At 34.7% G+C, this 23,034-nt stretch overlaps 1 protein-coding gene across 1 annotated transcript; it reads right to left on the bottom strand.

Moving 5' to 3' along the window:
• Nucleotides 1-357: 357 nt before the first annotated feature.
• Nucleotides 358-22,570, bottom strand: LOC120347477 (BBSome complex member BBS1-like). Its single transcript, XM_039417474.2, has 10 exons — nt 22,372-22,570; nt 21,581-21,853; nt 11,620-11,826; nt 11,131-11,322; nt 5,919-5,996; nt 5,247-5,363; nt 2,624-2,826; nt 1,776-1,965; nt 1,092-1,202; nt 358-859 (listed from the first exon to the last, which is right to left on the bottom strand). The coding sequence occupies exons 1-10, from the start codon at nt 22,564-22,566 to the stop codon at nt 629-631; spliced, it is 1,797 nt and encodes a 598-aa protein (XP_039273408.2). The 5' UTR covers nt 22,567-22,570; the 3' UTR covers nt 358-628.
• Nucleotides 22,571-23,034: the final 464 nt, after the last annotated feature.

Raw genomic sequence — 23,034 nt, 5'->3', positions numbered from 1 at the left:
GGGAAACGAACGCATTCGCCTTCAGTAAGTAGACTAGCGCTGCGCTACACAGAAACAACAGTAACGAGAACATGTTTGTGTATTTTGCTGGAAAAGCGGGACTTTTGGCTGACTTATCGGGACGGCGGGACAAAACGCTGAAAAGCGGGACTGACCCGCCTAAAGCGGGATGTATATATATTATACGTTGGTGAAAACTACATATTATTGGCAATTTGTATAAGCACTTTTTCGACGGTATCGGCGAAAGTCCGTGTTTCCGAAAACAAAAAACTGGCCAACTCATCCCATAACAGACTTGGACCGACAACTGGACGAGAGGCAGTGGTTCGCCCTATGATTAAGCGATCAAGTTCATACTATAACTGGGATTTAATTAAGATACACATTCATATAAAAATATATTTTCAAGCAGTGTAGTATAACAATAATACAAAAAGCTAAATAATGGGCAATAATTTTTAATCTTTACTGCCCCTAGTGGACATGTGATGAAATATTTTACACTGTTAAGTGCACATCACAGACAACCGCAATGCTGGTCTCCAGCACACAAAGTCAATTCAGCCCATTACACACTTTAACAACGATACTACAACCTGGACAATTTGTAAGGTTGATCAGTGGACTAAACTACGACAGTTGCTTCTGATGCAGGCATGAAAATATTGGCAGTAACAATCGGTCTTGTCATTCCATTTTTGAGAATAAGCGCCCTGATCTCATCTTTTGCTGGTCGGTTACTTATAATACATTCAACTCTCGCCTCCAGTCTATACGAAACACCAGGCACTAAAGCAGGAACTTGCAAAAGCTGAGGAGATATTTTATAGGTCAAGTCCGAATACTTGAAGCACAACTGAAAATTTATTGTTACATGTTATTGTTATAGTAATAGCGTGTCAGAGCTTGCCTTCAATACTGAAGATTTCATATTTACTATAAACGAGAGCAAAAAGATAAATGATGAAAAACAGCTAGATAATATGGGAAACCAATCGCATGATAACAAAATTCTTGCTCACTAAACTTAGCAAATGAGAACATTTATAACCAGATTGAAAATACGATCAAATTTCTGGTCAACTCACCTTCAAATCAGTAGCTAGTTTAGGATCGGATACACTGTAGTTTGCATTACTATTCTGAAGGGTTATGAGTAGCTTAAACACTGGTCCTAATCCTTGAACTGTTGCGGAGATCTAAAATAGATTGCATGTCTAAGTAAACAATAAACTAAGTAACCAAAGAGTTTTAGTAAGATTTTATATTCGCCATAAAAAATTGAATCATTTTTTGAATTGCCAAATATAAAAAAACCAAGAACTTTTATTTTGGGTGTGAAAATATATTATTAATTTAAACCATGCTCGTTAATAATTTCGTTGGAATCCATTTCCTACGTTAATGTTTTTGCATCGAATAAAACACAAAATATCTTGTATTTGCCTAGAATCATGCAATACTTTGGCCATCTTGAACAAAAATACCAAAACACCAAAAAGAGTTCAAACAAGCAACTACACCGGAACGTAGTATGTGTACCAGGTTAGGGCCCAAATGCAGTTTCACAAAAGCAGGACGCAAAACTACGGTATGAGATAAGAGTTTCAAATTCCACAATTTAACTTTGAACTTTCAATTAATAATATTGGAGATAGAATTAAGAAAAATTTAAGCTGAAAATGATCGATTTTATTATTCGAATGAAGCGTTAGAAAAATATAACAACACAATACAAAAGTGAATTCAACAAGTACCGTATTCCTTTTTACCTTCAATGGTACATCAGGGTCTGTTGATAACGGAGTTGTACTTGAATCCAACGCCTTCAAGTAAGTTGCTGCTGTGTTGAGTTTAAATCTTTTAACATCGTTCTGACAGGACTGAAACATCTCAATTCCATTTTCTCGTTCACGCACAGTTTGATCAACAAAAATTTGAGTCTTCTTCGATATGTTCAGTCTACAACACAATAAAATGCTCATGCTTGACACTGAAGGACTAAATAATGCATCAAATACAACAGTAAATTTTAATATTTTTGAAGTATTCATCTAATTACTTGTTAGGGTTTCCGTCAGTAATCATATCAATACATACTTGTCTATCCTTTCACCAATATGGATATTAAACAAAGTGTATAGGAAACAGATTCTGTGTTCCAATCTTTTAGACAGCTATCTAAGAATAACTTATTTCTCCCATAACTAATGAATAGAGAAGATGAGGCCATGGAGTGAGTGAGCAAATGATTTATATACAGCTGCTACATCAAAATAAAAGTGAGAAAATTTCAGACTTTGAGACTCGCAACACAAACACACAAGGGACAGTTGATTAATTTATTGAACAATACTGTTTCCAATGGCATGTAGGCATAACTTTGTGAGTAAAAGGAAGTTCAATGAAAGCCTCATCACCGATAGGCAGTCCCTACTATTGCAGTTAACTAGTGAATCATCAATGGTGGTATATCATGTATAATAGAGTAAAATTGTTTGGAGTGGCATATGGCCAAATATTGGAATTAATATTACTTTTTGTTCAAACTGATTTGCTAAATATTAGTCAATATTAAAGTATCACAAGTAAATAGAGTTTATGCCTTGAGCACACTAACTTTATGCTTTGAGCAGCAGGAGGCCCTTTGTGTGTATCCTTATCATTATACACTGCAGTTCGTTTCATAATTAACAGATTCATAGCTCCAGATCTGAGAATAACTATGAGCGTGCTGTCTTCTCGCCCATATTTTCCAAAAAACAATGCTTGAGCTGGCTCTCGTAATTTTATACTATCTACCAGATACTTATCCCGATATACCTAGAATTTGAAAATGAATATTAACTAAGCAAGTCACAGGCCAAGATTATAAATACCGGTACCAAAATATATTACCTACACCTTGTCTAAATCTGTGAAAACAGATACTTAACATAGATACTTAACATGATTATGTATCTAGGGATGGGCAATGTAGAATAATTTACTATTCTAGAATATCCTATTCTATTTTCATACTTATTCAAATAGTGGGAATTTCCCTGATTGCTGGATTTAGATGTCAAAAAATTATAAATGTATTATTTATTTGGAAATGTCTGAGTGAAATGAGAGTGAAATTTAAATGCGACAAATCGTCGTTGTTTGCGATATAACTTTGTATTTCGGAACCTGGTGTAATAAAAGTAATGAAATTATTCCTAAATAATATTTGATTAAAGTTAATCGCAAGTAATATCATAACATTCCACGCCTGGCTTTTGGTTTACATACATCATTTTCTGGGGGAAACTCGCCGGTCGCGGAAAATCATTTACAGTAATGTAAAATGAAGCAAGGCACCCACGCCTGTAAACAATTGAAGATTGTTGCAATCAGATTATCGGGATATCGCCAGTAAGTCGTCACAAATAATTATTATTATTAAACCCTAGCTAGATAGCAAAGCAGGAAAACGCAAAAAATGATGCAATAACGAGTCTTCGCCATGAAATGTACTTCGCCGACTTCCTGTCCAGAATACGCCGATTCAGATGACAGTGTTTGATGTAACCAATTTTACGGGTTCTTTGCGATTAGGCAAGTTTAATTAAATGAGAGAAATTTCCACGCGAGAAAGAACGCTCGTCTTTAATTGATAAATTAGAAACCCGGAATGCAAAAATTGACGCATAGCGCCGGAGAGGCGGAAACCGAATCCTGTTATCGGATCCTGTTGGATTCGAATACTTTGGGATTCTATATTGCCCATCCCTATATGTATCATTATTTCCTATTCCAAAAAGATAAATATCATTCAATTAGGCGAAATATGAACTGACAGAAGCAAATCATTGTACAGGTAGACTTTGATGCAATTTTGCAGTAAGTTATGTTAATAATAACCATTAGGGCTGTCCAAGCGAACCAAATATTCGAAATCGAATCGAATCGCAAATTATTCGACGCATTTTCAGGCCAATTTAGAATCGCTAAAATTTGGTACATAATGCGCCTCACGGCCACCTTTGCACCGCGTTTTTCACCGGACAAGCAAACACATGTTACTATCGCTTTCTTTGCTGTAAAAAGGTCTCTCCTATTGCCCGGTGACATGTAATTATCCATTTCATGCATGGTCATAAATGAAAAGTTCGGTAACAATGATTTAATGATGAGGTTTTGTGAGAAAACACAAGGAGAAAAAAAGCAAATTTTGTGTCAGCAAAAAACGCCAGTTCTATAAATAGAATTGATTTGTACCAGTTGAGTCAGTAATCATAGGAACATGGTACAGGACTGAAACACGTCTAGGAGGTCCAATACCTTTTTCCAATAGAATTTGTAATTTCTTCCAATGGCAATACTTTGTTTCATCCATTTATTACTATGACAAATAATGGCACTCTCGTGAGTTGATGGCTGTTGTACAGCAACAATATGGTCATCAAATATTAATGTCATCAAACTAGCTCTGAAATTGTGAGTTCCCGAAATGCAATTTTGAATTTTTTGGGCAACAGTTATATCTATAATTCTATATTAATAGTTGTTTATCATTTTACTGAAAATAACATAAAAAATATTGAGTTAATTATCTATAAAATAGCAACTACGGGCATCAAAAGAGTCTGTGCAATTTCCAACTCTTAAAACTTGATAGTTTTCAAAACCCTAATTTTTTTGACCAGTTCAGGGAGGCTTGTGATCTCCTTTTATGACTCTGGAATAATTTAGATATAACTGCACATACGTTATCACAATATTGAAGAGGAAGTTTTTATTGTACATTAGAGACAAATTTAGGATTGCGCAATAATATTCGATTATTCGGTTCGATTCGAGAAAAATATTCGGTTTGATTCGAATCAAAAAAATATTCGATTTTGGACAGCCCTAATAACCATTATTGCGGTCGCCAATAGATTGCAAAATTGTTCATCATCGGTATGATGAAATTACCGTAGGTTGACTACAAATATATCCAAATATCCCATTGTCAAACTAGAGCTGTCATATTTCTAACATGTTTATAGGGGAAATCATCAAATATACAGAGAAAATGGAAATTACAGAATCAAGTTACAACTGTATGATCTGGTTTCAAAAATTTCATCCTACTACTTGCCTGTATTTAATTTAACTTTAAAAAAAAAATATATACCTGTGACTATAAGTAATGCTGAAACAACCCCGAGGTATTATCTGCAAGTGAACATAACGTGAAATGTGAACACCCACATAGAATGGTAGATATTTACCTGTACTTCTCCATTTTCAAGTGCCACAAGAACAGCTTTAAACCCTTTACTGTTATGATCCATAAGACAGGTACAAACAGCATTTGTTGTTAAATATTTTCTCCATAGTCGTTTACCCTGAAATCAATTAGGTTTTGGCTCAGGGGTAGGAAGCATTTTAAAACAAGAGATATACAAATAAAAGACAAGTGTATCAACCCCACGGCCCTCAACAACCTCCAATGAATTAACTGGGAGCATGACATGAAACGTTCAAAAACAGTTAACAGCCAGGTCATATCTGTTATGAATATAACAATGAGACAGTGAAATTGATTTACAAAAAATGCATTATACCTCATAAGTGGCTTATGCTTAATAAACCAGCATATAACCCCACAGAAAATTAATGAAGATCAAAATATTTCAAAAATGTCATTCAAAAAAGCCCTATTCAATTTAAGATCTGGTGAAACTGAAATGAAATGATGAAATCAGGTCCCGCTACTGAACCTCTTGATTGGTCAGAAATCTGCCACTTACATACAATTATTAACAATTATCAATGTGTTATCAAACTTTGGCAATAAAAAACACCTTAGAATGCAATAATGGGAACATAACTTTCAGAACTCAAATTTCCACTTACTGGTATTTATATCTAAGTTTACAATATAAAACGATTCTACTTACTTTGCCTGTATAGCACGAAAGGGTATTATCCATGCACACTATAATTAAATGTTTATGAACTCTTTCCATTCCAACAATCTAAAATAACGAAAAAATTTCAGAGGATATAAAGTTGCAAATTAGGTGAATGTAATTTGAAGAAATTATTGAATAGTTTGCTTGTGTGGGCAGCTACTGAGACTGGTATGACATGAAAACGAGTACGTAGTTCAATATTGTCAAAATCAAATGATGCACCGTACTCTAAATCAGTGGTTTTCAACCGCTGGTCTCCCAAATATATTCCAATATAAATATATTATAAGCAAATTGCAAAATACAAGGTATTGACATGCCGTCCATTGATTTCATGATTTTTTAACTGTTATAGTACCGATATTCGCCTAACAACCAAACTTGGTGAGAGGTCCTCTGCCCATTTTAAGCCCTGACTGGCTGGATGTTTGTTAAGTCCATGACCTCATATCTGAGGAGTTTGATAGCACATAGTTTTTGAAATCCGCGTATTGAGCCGTATAATCCCGGGATTTTTCGGGATTGAGTAAAAGATTAAAACAACTTGCATGACAATTGAATCACATATTTATTTCAAGTAATATTAACACAGAAATATTAGAGCCGCTAGGGCAGTGGTAAGTGGTTCCTAACTTCTTTTTATATCGCGGCACACTATTTAGTTATTTAAATATTCGTGGCACACCTATCCCAAAACACGAACATTTTCTACTCCTAAAGAGTGCAATAGTCAAACGCGAACAAATGGTTAATAGTTACCGATAACTGTTTTCTTGCATTAATGTAAACGAGAGCGTCTTCGGAGCACCTCACACTATTGTAAACGTTGCGCGGCCGCATGGGTAATATGTGGTATTCAAACGAGCCGCCGATCATGCGCTTAGGTTTTGCTCCTTATTATTTATTATCACTTTTTCACGACTCAATTTTTTTTGTTACAATTCAATTTTTTCTCCCATTTCCAAAATCTTTCAATAGTGTGAGGAAATGAAGGAGGCAAACAAACTGTATTTCATTACAACAATTAATTATTATCGCTAAAAAATTTTATGGGTTTAAAGTTGTTATAAATAATTTTCACCGCTGGAGGATCTTTTCACGTTTTGAATTTCGTGCAAGGCCCGAGCATAATTTGATGGCATAGCAGATCATAGCATTTACTATTTCGAAACGCTTTTTTCGACTTTTCAAACTGCAGAAACTATCCGAAAAAGATAACTGTTTTTGTGTTCGAGTCGGATATGAAATAATCGTCAAATCCACCACGCTTTCGTGAAGTAGTGCAATTTACTAAATTTGTGAAGGTTTTATTAAGTTTCATTGCATCAGTGTTTGGACTACCACGCGTTTCGCCAGAGTGCTGGCGTGATTACAGATCGGGTGGGCAAAATAGTATATATTCATCGAATCGAATAATTTTAACGAATTTTCGAATATCGGGATTTTATTTCGATTTTTATCTTTTGGGTTGGCTCGGATATTTTTGTCACCGTTTGTAAATTAACTATCTTAATTTTAAGCTGAAAATATCATCTCTGACGCCGGAATGTGGATATTTTTGAAGACGATAGTTGACCTTCTTTATTTTACTTTTCTATTGCGGCTGTTTTATTTCCATATTAAATAGTGAATAAAAACCCTGCAAAGTCAGTGAGTGAATCCTGAATGCTATTTTGAGTTCAAATTATGATAAAATAAGTCGGCAATAATGGCAATTCTGGTAGTCAAAAAATGATTCCTTGTTAAAATTTCGCACAATAATTCCACTAGTGTGACTGACTCAAACTGTAAGCATGGATGGCTTTTTTTCAAAAAAGTACGGTATTACCTGGTAAATAAAATGGTATAACCTACAATTTGTGAAATATCTATATGTGGATACCAAAGCCTTAAAAATCTCGGGATTTTAACAGCATTTAATTGGATTGTCCTCTTCTGCACCGCCTACTTTTGTCCTGATTGCATTCCTTTATGTTTTGTGTTCATGACATTTTTGGTTAATTTTGAAGGTCTGCCGGTCCGCAAAAATTATTTTGAAATTTTACCAGTACGTTGAACTGAAAAAGGTTGAGAACCACTGCTCAATATAGTCATTTTCAATAAGGAAATTTACAAAAATCATTCTTAGCTAATAAAAATTACATTTATTGATGCTCCATAGTTGAGATAATCATTGTTTGATCAATATTCTGTTTCTTACAATGTCACAGAAAGAAAATGAAGTCAATTTTCGACTGCCAAACTAAAATACTTAATAAATTGAGTCCAGAACCCGAAATGTTATTCCAATTTTATTTTCCTAATATTATGAATAGCCTAATGTGGCTTCATCCATGTACATATACAGTAATGATAAATAAATTGGATAATAAAGAAGGAATAAGAAAGTGATGGGTAGTGATGCAATAAAAACCAAGACATTCTGCACCGTTGTTGCCTATGCAATTTATTACACCATGAATTGGGTGGTGCAAAAACTGCAAAGCAATTTTGTACGAAAGACTACGAAAACGCCATTTTTTGTATTTTTGAAAATCTGCATTTTTTGTTTTTAAAATTTCAAGTTGACAAATAGTACTTGCGAGTACTTTTTAAAAGCAATTTTGCATTTACATGATGATATTTTGTGGAAATCATAAGATATGTGGAGCAGAAAGGGAGATAATCCCATCTAATAGATATCGCAATAACTGCAAAAAAAGTATTTATAATACAGTGTTGCGTTAATACAAGGGTTGTAAACTACTTCTCCGCAAAAACACTTGATCACCTTGACCAGATGTTTGAAAACGAGGCCGACACATGACCAAAGAGCTGAATTTGCTGGTGCAAATATATCTGACTGAAAATATATAAACTTAAAGAGACGTCGTAGCCTCCCTTAGGAGCATTTTTAAAAATGGGTGTTCTACTTTCTGCCCATCGCTGGTCTGCGTAAAGGTTACTACCGGTTCGTAGAAAGGTGACTCAAAAACGAACAAGGGCCTAATAACACCTCTACAATCCAACCACAAACCCTACGACTAAAAACAGCATCGGACAAGAACAACTCATTAGTTATTACTAAACGAAAATCGAGCAATACCCAGATATAGATCCAGAATCTGTTACCTTTCACAATATCGTATTTATTCGAGGCCGAGTTTTCAATATTGACAACCACAAAAACGAAATATCAAAGTAGGCTGGATGTACGAAACACTACGACATTACATATATCACTGTCGACCATGTCTACAAGTTGGAAACTGCTAATGGCCGGCAAACAATATGGAGATATCGCATTACATAGAATCACCTTTGTTTTTGAATAAATTTCAACGTAAATTTCCAAACGCATTTACTTTATTTATTACATAGGCTTAGTCCATTTGTATAAAGGTGGTCCGCCAAAAATTAGATCAGGATATACCGGTCCGTCACTTAAAAAAGGGTGCCGGCCACTGGAATAGACGATTGTGACCCAAGAGAGGGGCGTTTATATACCGGTAGTTAGTTTTCTTGTGTGAAATTCAAGCAAAATGATAACACAAGTCCACAACTATTATAATACCTAAAATAGACTTCGAAAAAGTCAAAATTGCATTTACGGAGGTTGCAAATTCAGGGGTATGTTTGATGATCATATCATCATACCACAACAGCAATCAAAATGTGACGTGTTTACTATTTTCGACTATAAATAATTTTGTTTTCCATGAAAATTAAAGGCAAGGGACATATAGGGAAACCAGTTACGCGAGAGCGCTTTTTCGAGTAGCTATGGCATTTAAAAAAGTGGAAATGTAAAGTGAGGCACATCACTTGTTGAAATCTGCGAGGGCACTTCCTCACTTTTTTTTACTCGGGAGGCACCATCGCACTCATGAATTCCTGAGAGTGAACACTGGTAGTGGGATGGGGTTTTAACCAGGAATGTGTAACCTGAATGTGTAACCAGATAGACCTTTAGTCAGCTCTGCTAGAATGCTAGTTTATTGCAAATGTCACTAACCAACATGATCATTTGATATTAGGATATCATTTCATCTGCATTTTTTTCTATAACCCAATGGTCCCTTCCCTTATTAACCCTTTCCATGCGATTTTTATTTTTTATTAAATAATCGTATTTGCTACGCCGATTTTATGCATTTGTACCCCCACAACTAATCGATCGACTAACGAAAAACTAATGAACCTCTGCTGCCCACTGACGGCTCGTTGGAAAGCTTATTTAAAGAGCTTGCAATTGGCGATTAAAAAAATATGTTTTTTCAAATATGATTAAAAAAATATGTTTTTTTAAAAGTGGTGGTCTGAGTCACAAACCGGATAGAAAAAAGGCATTTTTTTTTCTTGGGAGTTGAAACTACAAACCGTGATAAAAAATAGAAATATTCGCTAAATCCTTTACTGTTACCGCTTCGTGGTTGGCAAACAATAGCATAATATTGCTGTAGCAATTTCGTGATCTAACTCAAAATACTTTGGTAGATGGAAGGGATAATATGTATTCTATTACCACTCAAAAAACACCGAAATTTGCATAAATTTCAAAAACACTCCCTCGTTCCGCCGCAAATAAAATTCCCGTCGTGAGCGGAAGCGAGATTTACCGTCGCTTATGTTAATATCGAAGAAGACTTCTTATCAATAAACTAAACTTAAAGCGTATTTCAGTTGGTCTCCTTTTTTAAGATAGATCACCTTATCTGAGATGAGACTAGAGGGAATTTCAAACGATCTGTCTCAGAATTAAATCAATTGTCGACGACGTCTATGACAGTTTATCTGCACTTCAATTACTTCAATAAAATGCGCGTTTGTCGCCGAACTTCGTTTTCAAAATGATTACGACAGCCGTTGTAGTGCAATAAGCGTGGCGCACAACAAAGAATCTGATTGTGACGTAATAATAATCAATTGCATGCTGAAGTGAATGAAGCCGTTCATGTATATCTTCGACGCAAAAGAATGCCAAATAAATCATAATAGTATGTTTAATGGAAAAATGATGAATTGTAGTGTGCAAGTTATTTTTTCCTTATAATAAGCAATCCGAAAAGAGCCGCATTACACCGACTATGAGCTCGCGAGTCTCGAGTTGGCCACCCCTGCACTAGAGCATAGTGCTGACTGGCTAAATTATAGGTATAAAACAGTTTAACAGTTTCAAATAGATGATCATCAAATTTTTATCTATCAGATTTCCCACCTGGGATTGAAGTTCTAAACATAAATAAACAGTTTCTTGGTCCTTTTTCACAATGTAAACTTTTCCAGAACGACATGCAACAAAAATTCTAAAGTCAACATCATATAACCCAGAAGTGTTTATAAAAGCAGGTGTATCAGGGAGATGATTCTTCTGAAGTATACTGAATGCCTCTGAGTCCAAAATATATATCTGAATAAGTTCAATAAGAAGAGGTCATGTATCAAATATGTCTTTGATGCAGTGTGGGGTAAAGGCTAATTTAATATTATGTTTTTATTCCATTATTATTCCATCAAAGATACCAAGTAATATATACACGAATAAAACTATTGTTTCTGTCAGTGAACATAGAAATCTAGTCAATATTGTAATCAGTAGCATGATTTTGATTTGGAATCCCCTCTCATTTTTAAGGAGCAGCACCAACGAGCACAACAACCACAAGATTCATAACTAATTTAAAAGGAACATGACTCAGTTTCACACCTCTTTACTTTCGGTTGCAACAACGACACACGATATGGCATCATCTTCTGGCACAGATTTTTTCATGGTACTGAGGCAGGTTATTACGGTTTGCCTTTTAAGAGGAGTTGATTTGTGGTGCGCTACAAATTCCATCTGTTCGTCTAGGGTTTCAAGAAGTAAAAACTGCAATGAACGTGGTGTGAGAGAAATATCACCAAGATGACCCTGTGAAAATTTTGTTAGACGAGAGTCAATTAAGGTAATCCAAGTAAGCAAAAATACAATGTCAAAAATACAGTAACATATCTCTGTCTAACAAACTTTTATGTAGAGGTGATAAACTTTCTAACTGTTCTAGAATGCAATAAAAACTGCTCATTTCATACTGTATCCGGATATATTTAAATACCGAAGTATTCAAATACTTTTTAGCTAATTTGAGATTATTCCTGAATAATAGATACTTTCCACCATTAGCAATGGTTTTCGTTTTCGAGGAAAATCTTCAAAGGATTATACCTGCTTTGTCACATGTTATTATGATGACAAAATCGGCACTTTGATTGTTAGTTATCTTCTATGCGAACGCACAGCGCATATTGTTGTGACAATCTTTGGCAATTGAGAATTATTTAGAGCTGCAATAAGAACCAAACCTTAGTCAGCCGTACTGCAAAGAGTTTACTCCAGACAATCCTGTGCCTCACTATCGGTCCTGTACTTCGCGAACAATAGTGAAATCAAAATTTAATGAAATATTGTGTACTTTTAAATGGAGCGTGTTATTAAATGGACACAGTTCTGTATATTTCCCAAAAACTATTGGTCAAATTAATTGGGATTAATATTGAACATGGTTATGGTTCATGCATCTCGCATAGATCCAACCAGGGTTAGATATTAGATAAGTTGTGTACATACGCTTTGTTACGAAACCTAATAAATTGCTGCATGTCGAAAAAATTTGATTTATTCCAAAGGTTAGGAAAAAAACAATTTATACTTTTTCCCGATTTTTGGCAAATGATTTTGATAATAATAATTAAAGGAATCGATTTTTTCAGATGATGATTTCTGTTGCGCATGATATTCAATCCATGACCAATACCGAAGTTTGAAGTGCCCTGCCATATTTATTTAATTCTGTTCAAGTTAACACACGATTGCATTGATGAAAAAATAAAAGCATTAGCCTACTTCTCTAAAATACTATGGCAATCTGCGGATATAAATGTGTCAAATTCATGGACTAACAAAGTTTCATTATTTTAAATCTATGGTTTAATATGTCAAGTTGGGATTGTAAAGGTGCGTCAGCGGCAGCTCCAATCGATTTCTTTTGCAACATCTCGAATCTGCTAAGTAGGGTAGAGGATGCCATACTGAGATATGATTAATTAAAAGAGGGAAAAATACACCAATCCAATAACTGATAGGATGACGAATTTTTCAAGTTCAAATATTATTCTTTCTGTTCTAGCTAGCTTGCCAGCAATGTAGTTAATATGTGTTGCCCATTTAAACTGACTATCAATGTGTATACCCAAGTATTTGTAAGTGTTCTCAAATAATATGCTATTCAGCAATTCTATAAGATAGTTGAAAATTTGGTAAAAATTATATCTTGCCTTATTGAAATATTAAACTGCAGAAAATGTAGGACATATCTTGAAGTTTTTGAAATCGCATGAGAAGTTACAGATATGGCTCAAAATAATTGTTTTTTCTTCAGCGGAATACTTGATGGTTTTCTGCCTAATTTTCTTCAGTTTTGTAACATGAACTCTCATGCTATTTATGTTACCTTAAAATGAATTTGTTCAACCAAAGTATGTGTTAAGTTTTACTTCTGATATCTGTGCTTAATATAAATATTGCATCGTGCACTATTGGCAACACTGGGCTAAACAGAGCTGATGGGAATTTGCCCTGTGTTGTCACTCCGTGACAATTTTTCAACTTTATTTTAATTATCTGATTTATTTCAATAACTATTTGCCTCAAAATCTGAGACATCACTTTGGGGGTTGGGCCCAATAATTTACCAATTTGGCAGTTGATAGTTGCTTGTTGTTCTTTCGCAGCACTTCGAAAAATCTTCTCACTCCGTGACGTCACGGAGTAACAAAAGTCTGCCATTTATTAAAAATACTATTTCTCTGTACGCGAAGTACTATAATATTGGGTTTGAAATACAAATTCTTCCGCTTTGCCCTCCACTTACTTTGGATCTTACCCACAAGGAAACTTGAATGACATATTTGAATGGCAATGGCAACTTTTTTAAAACTATCGGTGACCAAAATATTTGACCTAACATGTGCCTATTTTGGACAATATGAATGAACTTATTGTAGACTACAAATCTGAAATATCGTACTTTAGAACACATTAGAAGTATAAAATCAAAAAACAGAGACCTGGTCGTCGGTGCTCACTTTAAGCAACCTGGACATTCACTAAGAGACTTTAATGTAATTGGAATTGAAAAGCTGTTTCAAGACCATATTTACCGAAAAACTAAAGAATCATATTTCATTCACCTACTTGGAACGCATGAACCATTGGGAATGAACATTAAAGAAGTTTAGGGCATTTAGGAACATTTTATACACCGTATATTTTCGTAATTTTTTTTTTTTTTCATGTATTTCTTTTTTTTTAGTGCAGTTAAATAAAATACAATTACTAATTTATTGATTTTTCAAATCCCATTGTTGTGATTTTGTTATGTTGCCATGATACCCATTTTATTAATGTGCATGAAACTTTCATGTGTTTTTTAATTTTAAATATTTAATGTTAGTGTTGATAATTAATTTTTCAATCACAACCTGCATGGGTTCGTAAACTCACATTGTTATGATGTTGTTTTGTTGCCATGGCACCCATTGTATAAATGTGCTTGCAATTGCTGTTCTTGCTTTAGCTGAAATATGTATGTCTGAGGATGTTTGACCTTGGTCAGACGAAACGTTACAGAAATATATTTGTGTTAGTGTGCAGCAAGACTATTTATTGAACTACAAATCTATAGTTGGAAAAATATGTAATCTGTTGGAATGGCAGAATAAATATGGCAAAATGCAATGTTTTGCAATAGCCTATAATTTAATATTTTGGTAAAAGGCGTAAGTGAATTCAAATAATTCACAGACAATATCAAATCTCAAGTTTTTACATCGACATCTGGATTTTGGTTTATATCGATTTATCGGGTTAACTCATAGGATACGAAAAATCTTGAAATGTAAGAGAAATATGATGTGTTGTCAAAAATTGAAGATTGTTCCAATTAGAAAACGACAGTGCATCACTCATTTTCACCAATAATTAATTTCATGTGCCAACTATATCATAGTGCTGAAAAGCGCAAAAATGATGCAATAACGAGTTTTCACAGTGACATATCTATCACTTTCTTCTTGTTCTGAATATGCAGACTAAGAATACTGTGTTTGGGGCCTACTGCTACTATGTGTGCTTTGCAAGCAGATGCTAAACCAAATTACAAAAATTGTCGTATGTTGCGAAGATGCTTAAACTGAATTGGATTAACGGATCCTCCAGATTCTGTATTTTGAATTGCCCATACTCAAGTCATTGCAATAAGATTCCAAATATATAGGAGTGGAATAGTCATGTATGTTCCATGTTGGCTGTGCAACATAGCTTTTCACCTAACTTTATAGATTATTAAAGTTAGTGCAATCGTTTAGCATATTAATTTGAGGGAGACACAAGCAGAACGACAAAAAATATCATGTTTCCTAATTTTTTGTTTAAAAGTTTTGTAATTTCAAACAAATACCCAATTTTGACCTAATACAACTAATTATTCAACATTCTTAATACCATTTTAATGATAAGGAATTTTTGGAGTGACATGCAACTAGTTGTGCTGTATAATTGGGCTGCTTCCTGAAAAACGTTTGTTGTACAATAAATTTTGCATAAATGTAGAGAATAATATCTCTAGAAGAGAGACAAGTTATTATAACTGATATGTCATGAAGCTTTTGACGAAATTTGGTTGATCTATCGCAGTCATTTTATGCATTCAACTTCTTGTCACTCAGTGACAACACTTGTTTTGTCTCATCGTTTGAAAAATATTTGGTTGAAAGTGAAAAGTGAATTATGGTAAATACATCAGTGTTACTGTTACCAATTGACACTCTAAAAGTAGCAAACCACAAAGACCTTGATGCAGTAAAATTGATTAAATGTTTGAAATGTCACTCCGTGACATTTATGGAATCGCTGTATTGATGGTAATTTGTATCACGCGCATACTTCTTTCATTTTTATTCCAGTTGCCTTAGTTTATCGGGTATAATACACATCAATAGATAACATGCAGGCATATTTGGAGACATAACTTACATGAAAATGACAGATTTTCGTCTTGCAATGACGTCACTTTGTATTTTCGAGATCAAGCGTTTCAGACATTCGGTTTACTTTTTGGCAAATTCTGGCGAATTGGCATAATTGTGATTTAATATTAAGTTTTATTAAGTGTTTATGACCTCGACTGGCTATCGTCTGTCAATTTTGAAGTGCTGTTATTCGGATTTACATTGTCGTGCTGTTATTTGTCTTCAAGCATTTTAAAAGCTGAGTGGCATTTATTTCCAATTAAGAACAGTGCTGTATTCTCAAATAATATGCAATTGATGGTAATTTCAATAAAGTGCATAATTCTTTCATTTTTATTCTAGTTGTCCTATTCCACCTCATAGTATACACACCAATAGATAATATGTAGGCATATTTGAGGACACGACTTACATGAAAATGACAGATTTTTGTCACTACTCACTTGCGTTGACAGCATTTTGTATTTTTGAGATCAAGTGTTTTAGACATTCCATCTACTTTTCGGAAAGTATAATTGTGATTTAATAATATGTTTTAAGTGTTTACGACGGCGACCGGCTGTCGTTTGTCAATATCGACGTGCTGTTATTTAGCTTTTCACTGTCATGCTGTTCTTTGTCTTCGAGCATTTTAAAAACTGAGCGGTGTTTATTTCCAACTGAGAACAGTGCAGTATTACCGATATGATGGAGAAACTTGCAAGACGAAGCTACACGATGCAATTAAAATGAATGTATGCAGGTATGTTACCGAATGCGTAACCTAGCAGCCCAAAGAAAATAGAGCTGCATGAACGGTAACAGTTAGATCAAGGGTGGACAAGGTTTTTGGACCAGGGACCAAAAAATAAGTTACATTTTATGAACAATATTTACAGCGATACAAAAGCAAAATTGGAAAACAATAAGCCTTGCAACAAAACAAATTTTATTTGCAATATCAACAAATTCCTTGAGCTATTGTTTATCTAAAACATCAAAATTTGGTTTTAGTTTCAGGCGGGCCAGATTGAATTACCCCACGAGTCGGATTTAGCATGCGGGTAGTAGTTTGACCATGTCAGAGTAAGATGTACTGGCAATGATAAAAATTTTGAAAAATTGTGAATAAGCCTTTCAAGGAGGATAACTGGAGGATCAACGGCAATCATTCTTACACCACAGGTGCGATGAAAAGAATGTATTTGACCACAATATGTTCGTGGATAGTGAATGCTTGGGCAGAAATACCTACTGAAACCATAGCAAAGGGGGTTTGAGATATGCTGCATCAGGACGAACTCCGAAAACTCGGTTAATGAATTCTTGGACAACATTGATGAAAACGAATGGAAGGCATTGTTTGATACCGGTGATGAAACTGAGAATGAACGCTTTTTTAAAAGTCAAGGAATATTGTACTGATATGTTCCTCTTTCTCTAATTTGTCATAAAAACTAGGTTACCATATCAAGTATTGCATAATTGGGTATGGTGCTTATTTTGGAAACCAAACTAGGATTTATTAATGATGCTATTTCGATCTAAAAATTGTGTCAATCTGATGTGTGAGAGTGTTTTTGAATACTGTGGTCATAGCCGAAAGAACCGAAATGGGTCGATAGTTAGTTGTACATTCTTCACCTTCAATTTTAAACACCGGTTTCAGACACTTGGAGAAAATACTATAGACTAGGGATGCATTATTAAACTCACACAGTATGGGAAACACTATATCAGACTGATATTCAAAATTTGGCAGGTTGTCATATCCCACCGCTTTGCTATCAAGAAGTCTTCCTATAGTTCCGAATACTTCCCTCACAGTTACTGGTCTGAAATATACTGTATTTCCCAGCAAATAAGTCGCTTTCCTAGACCCAAATTTTTGGCCTGATTTTGGGGGGTCGTGAGTATGGGCGAGTATGATAATTTTCATTTTTTGGTGTCCTTTATTATTCAATTCGGACCATAAAATACCTTCGGCGATAGTGTCTCCCATGTCCTCATCAGGTACGTTTAAATAAATCGGCATTCTCGCACTGTGAATCTGGAATTTCAATGCTGTGAAACCTGTGATTATCATATTTGATTTGAGATTGCAATTTGTGAAAATCTGCAATGGTTTCTTGTCAGTGTTGATGTCTTATTTGAGCAGTAAACATCTTTCATTTCAGCATTTATTCTCCCTGAGTCACAAATTTTCAGCGAGGTTTCGGATAATTACTTTATTGCCCTCAAGCAACCATGGCACTTGTGTTGTGAGATATGAGTTATCACATAATCATGTGTAGGCGAGTTATTTTAGATCGGTAATGTTTTTATAGGGTGGACGCAAGTTATGCGAGTTACGTTGAACACAATCAGATTGAAATTAAAAGACAGTTTTAATTCCCGCAGTTGTCATGGATTGAGTATTACGCTACAAGGAAAAGTTATTACAGGCTTAAAAGCCTTTGCATGGTAATTTGAGATTTTGATGTTGATGCGAATTTACTACCCCGTCTTATTGGGAGGTTATATGCAAAAACCCATTTTTTCAGGCTTAAAAACGGGCCTCGTCTTATTGACCAGGTAGACTTATTCGCCAGAAATACCTTATTAATAACTCTTTTACTGGATTCATGAGATTATTCAGAATGGAGAATCTTTTCACACATACTTTAGTTTCATTGTCAGTTCTTAGCTCTTTAATAGAATTTTTTTTCTTGTTTGATGTTAGCTCAATACCCAATCATTTCCCAAGTAGATTTGATGTCACCACAGATCTATTTGGATTTATCGAAGTAATACAATTTTTTTGCTGCAGTTATTAGGGTCATGTGGGCTACATGGAGAAGGTGGCATTTTTGAAGAAAATTGGTAGTTGCAATTTGCATTCAAATATCAACTTTGAACAGAAATTTTTTATATGTTTGTATATTATTTTAATTATACAACTACCTACCAGTGTCTTATTTAAATTTTCTTTAGAAAAAGACCACTAGGGCTTTTTTGGGGGGGATGTCTTATGTTTTCATTTAGAGAATTACGAGATTTTCAAATATACAAAATATGAAAACCGATATTAACCTTTAAAACGAGTAGGAAAGATGTCTTGCTATCGACTAGAAAAAAAAAATTGTGCTCTATCGACTAGGTCTTATTTTAAGGGTAGGGCTTATATCAAAATCATTTTTAAAATTCAGGCTAGGTCTTACTTTCGGGGTAGGTCTTATTTTCGGGGAAACACGGTAGTTACTAAACATCAATATCAATCATACCTCAAGCATTCCTATGCCACGCAATGGTAGGAAATGTCTGGTCCAAAAAGTTATTTGTTTGTTTACTGATCTATACATGAAATGATAAACGTAATATTTTTTCATTACTGAAATTCATCAAACATTCTCAACAATCCAGATTAATCGATGTAAAATCTGTAAAATCATTTCAGCCTGATATCTGTAAGCTGGTGGCACAAAAGAGATGCCAAATGTCAGGACATATGTAATAAAAAAACATTGAGTTTATTCTGTAGTATTTTTTTTAATTTTAGGTCTATATATTTAGATTAAATCATTTTTAGTGTAGGCCTATGTATTATTCTTTGTTCAAAAATGTTTTGGATATTTGTACATGAAAATTTATGATTTTTTGTGAAAAATACAGTAAATTGCAATAATCGTGAAATGCAAAAATTAATATGTAAATGGCATTTGAAATTTTAAAAAATAACTCGTATCGAGAAAAAAACTTCATTCGGCTGTTTAATTGCATAACGATACATGTCACAAACTACACATATTTAAATATATGCTTCAAGTAGGCCTATACATTAGCAAAACTGTTTGCGGCCCTTTGCACAATTCCCAAAATACAATGCGGCCCTCGAAAACCCACGAGTTTGACACCCCTGGTCTACATTATTGTAAGAAAATAGTTATAATATCGGTAACTATTAACAGTGTGTTGGAGCTCGACTATCACCGACCAGCAAGAATTAATATCTACAAAAAAGAAAAAGTGCGGAATTAGAGATTACCAACTTTAGGGTGTCGCCGTTGAAGCGATCTCTGTGACAAAAACACATAGCCATTATAAATTTAACAAGTAAAAAAAACGCTTTTTGCCGAAAAAAATGCTTTTCCTGTTTCTTTTAATTTCCGAAGAGATTATCGACCTCCGACGTTCTGGACCCCGGTTGTGTATAAGAAAAATACTCGGTATTCGATTAATTCGTTATTCGTAAAAAATATTCGAACTATTCAATTCGAAAAAAATATTCGATTTTGCCCACCCCCAGTCATAAGTAAATTGATGTAAGTTTTGTTTACATTTTGTTTGATATTGTGGCCTTTTTTTGAAGGGAGTTTTATACATTTTGCGTATCTTTCTATTAATGGAGACATAAATCCCTGCCAGGACCCAAGGTTTGGCTAGAAGCCTTGATTCGCATTGGCCCAATGGTTTCATTGGTGCATGTACATCAACAGTTATTTGAATTGTCTTTATATTTCAAATAAAGTGCTAAGTTATCACATGTGATTTGACAATTTGAGATGAAAAAAAACTGTTAAATTTTCATATCTAGTTTTAAGATACCAGACATTCATTTGTTTATTGTATGCGAATTCCTTCATGCCCCATAGAAAAGCTCCTATTACTCGATTTTATTTTCGAATATATTCAATATTTCTTATTTGAAAATAATAATTTTGACTACTGTTAGATATAGTAGATTTTTATAGACATTCGATTGCATTTAAAAATGTATATTTGTACAAAGCACTAGTAAGGCTTCTTTCTCGGAATAACACTGCCATATAGAGGTTGGTGGGTGCTTATATGATGGGGAACTAATTTAAGAAAATTGACGAGCGAACAACATGATATGGTCAGCGATTAGTAGTTGTTAGAAATAAAACAAGAAAATTTTTTCTGTCCGAAGGGAGGTAAGCTATAATAATGCAACTTCAGAGTTCATTCAAGGTTGCACATACTTCACTGATGCTTGGCATGGAATATTGCCAACATTTGGGCTAGTGCATCTGGGTCTAGTATAGTTTAGTACCACAAGTACTTCCAGTTAGCGTATCAAACGGAAATTTGCATATGTTATTCCTAACCCCCACCTGACTATGCCATCCAAAAATTACGTCAATACGACGTCGTACACACGTCCTAGGGCTTGCCAAAGTGTAATTACGATCGCCCAAAATGGCATCTGCGCCGCCGATTACGAACTCGCTGACGCCAGCGATCTCTCTCCTATCGTGATCGTTATGACGAAAAAACGAGAGAAATAGCTTGCTCGATTTCGGGTGATAATCTGCGCGTTTTGGACGACCATCCACATACTTTTGTGGGCCTTATTACGCCAATGTGACGTCGAAATGACGTAATTTTTCGGTGACGTAGTCAGGTGGGGGTTAAGATTGGCATATGCAAAAATTCTTGAGCCAGGCCAACTAGAAGTGCATGTGGTACTAAACTATACCAGACCCGTGCATCTTATGATATGATCATAAATCAAAACTGGCTCTCAGTCTCATCGCCTTGACAAAAAGTTGTAGATATAATTATGACAAACTCACCATTATTTATAGCTCAAAATTTGGAATATATTAGAAAATTACCTTGATGGAAGATAAGGTTGTCCATAAACTTTTAATATCGATTTTATCTTCAGAGACTTGACTCCATATATCAGATTCAATAGGATTGATGGGCAAAAGTGGCAAGGTGAATTTATAATAGGGACGCATATTTTTATAAACATAAAGAAACGGTCCAGATGCCACAGCAATCCCGGGAATCCTTGGTTCATGGAGATCCATGTAAAATGTGCATATTCCCACAGGCAAGTCCAGAAGAGAAGTTTCTTGAACTAAAGTCGTACCCTTGAACACCTGAAATTATAACATTCAAAAATTTGGAATATTACCTTCAATTTTATTTTTCCGGTTACCTACTTCTGTACTTTCATAGGGTCTCATGTAGTTTCGTACCTAACGTACTTCTAGTAGGCGTAGCATAACAGCATAACAATTTTTTCACGTGTCGATCCTAACCCCCACCTGACCACACCATGTTGGGCGATCGTACGAGTATTTGGCAAGCTCTATAACGTGTTTGTGACGTCGTAGTGACGTAAATTTTGGATGGCGTAGTCAGGTGAGGGTTAGGATTGGCATGTCAAAAGATTGTCATGCTACGCCCACTATAAGTACGTTAGGTACGAAACTACACGAGACCCCTTTTATAAATAGTTCATACAAACCAATGGCTGAATGTTTATAAATATGCTGGAATCGTATCTCAATGCGCCAGTAATTACCAAAATCGATAAAGAATATACATTTTTTTATTTTCTGTTAAAATTAGTCTATCTCTCATAATTAATGATTTCATTCAGCTGATTACATACCTTAAGTTTCATATTGTAGACTCCACTACCTAAACTTGCTAGCAGCAGTTTATAGTCTCCATCTCCATTTAAATCAGTTAATGACAGGCATGGGGAAAACGTGTAGAAGCCTGCCATTGGATCAAAATGAGCTTCAATCCAATTTTCATGCTCATTTTCCAATTCTTTGGCTTTGTTATTCGACATTCTACTCATACTACTATTTATACAATGGCAATGAACAAACAAATAATAAAAAGAATATAGATTTGGGTAGTATATTAGCAAAGGACAGAAGGTAAGAATGTTGTCTTAATTAAATAATACTGTAATAGGGATTCATGCAGACTGCAGAGGAGATTCTAAATTCATTATCGTCTGGCATTTATGCAACGACGTAAAGTCTGTTCGTCTTTATGCATGCACTCCTTATGCAGTAATGCATGCTCTACTTAGCATGCAGACAAGGGATTCACAATCCGAAGTTAGATATTTAGTGGCGTTGTGATCAAATCACAGAAATATTATAGGCCTATGCAAAAATCGGCACATGTTCACTAAACAAGTACTTCTATTTTGAGTGGCACAACCATGTGATGTGCAGATGTGTCTCACGTCACTATGACCTCACAATCATGTCAAAGAGCTTGCCAAAGTATAGGTACGGTCGACCTAAATGACATC

This window comes from Styela clava, chromosome 11 (genome assembly GCF_964204865.1).
Source record: "Styela clava chromosome 11, kaStyClav1.hap1.2, whole genome shotgun sequence".
Taxonomy (NCBI): Eukaryota; Metazoa; Chordata; class Ascidiacea; order Stolidobranchia; family Styelidae; genus Styela; species Styela clava.
This window is presented reverse-complemented; position numbering and strand designations above follow the sequence as displayed.

Coding starts and splice junctions, on each gene's coding strand:
- LOC120347477 (XM_039417474.2), bottom strand. CDS start 22,566: ATGAGTAGAATGTCGAATAACAAAGCCAAAGAATTGGAAAATGAGCAT. Junction 21,854..22,371: donor TCTACAATATGAAACTTAAG/GTATGTAATCAG, acceptor TTATAATTTCAG/GTGTTCAAGGGTACGACTTT. Junction 1,966..2,623: donor CCTGCTGCTCAAAGCATAAA/GTTAGTGTGCTC, acceptor ATTGTGTTGTAG/ACTGAACATATCGAAGAAGA.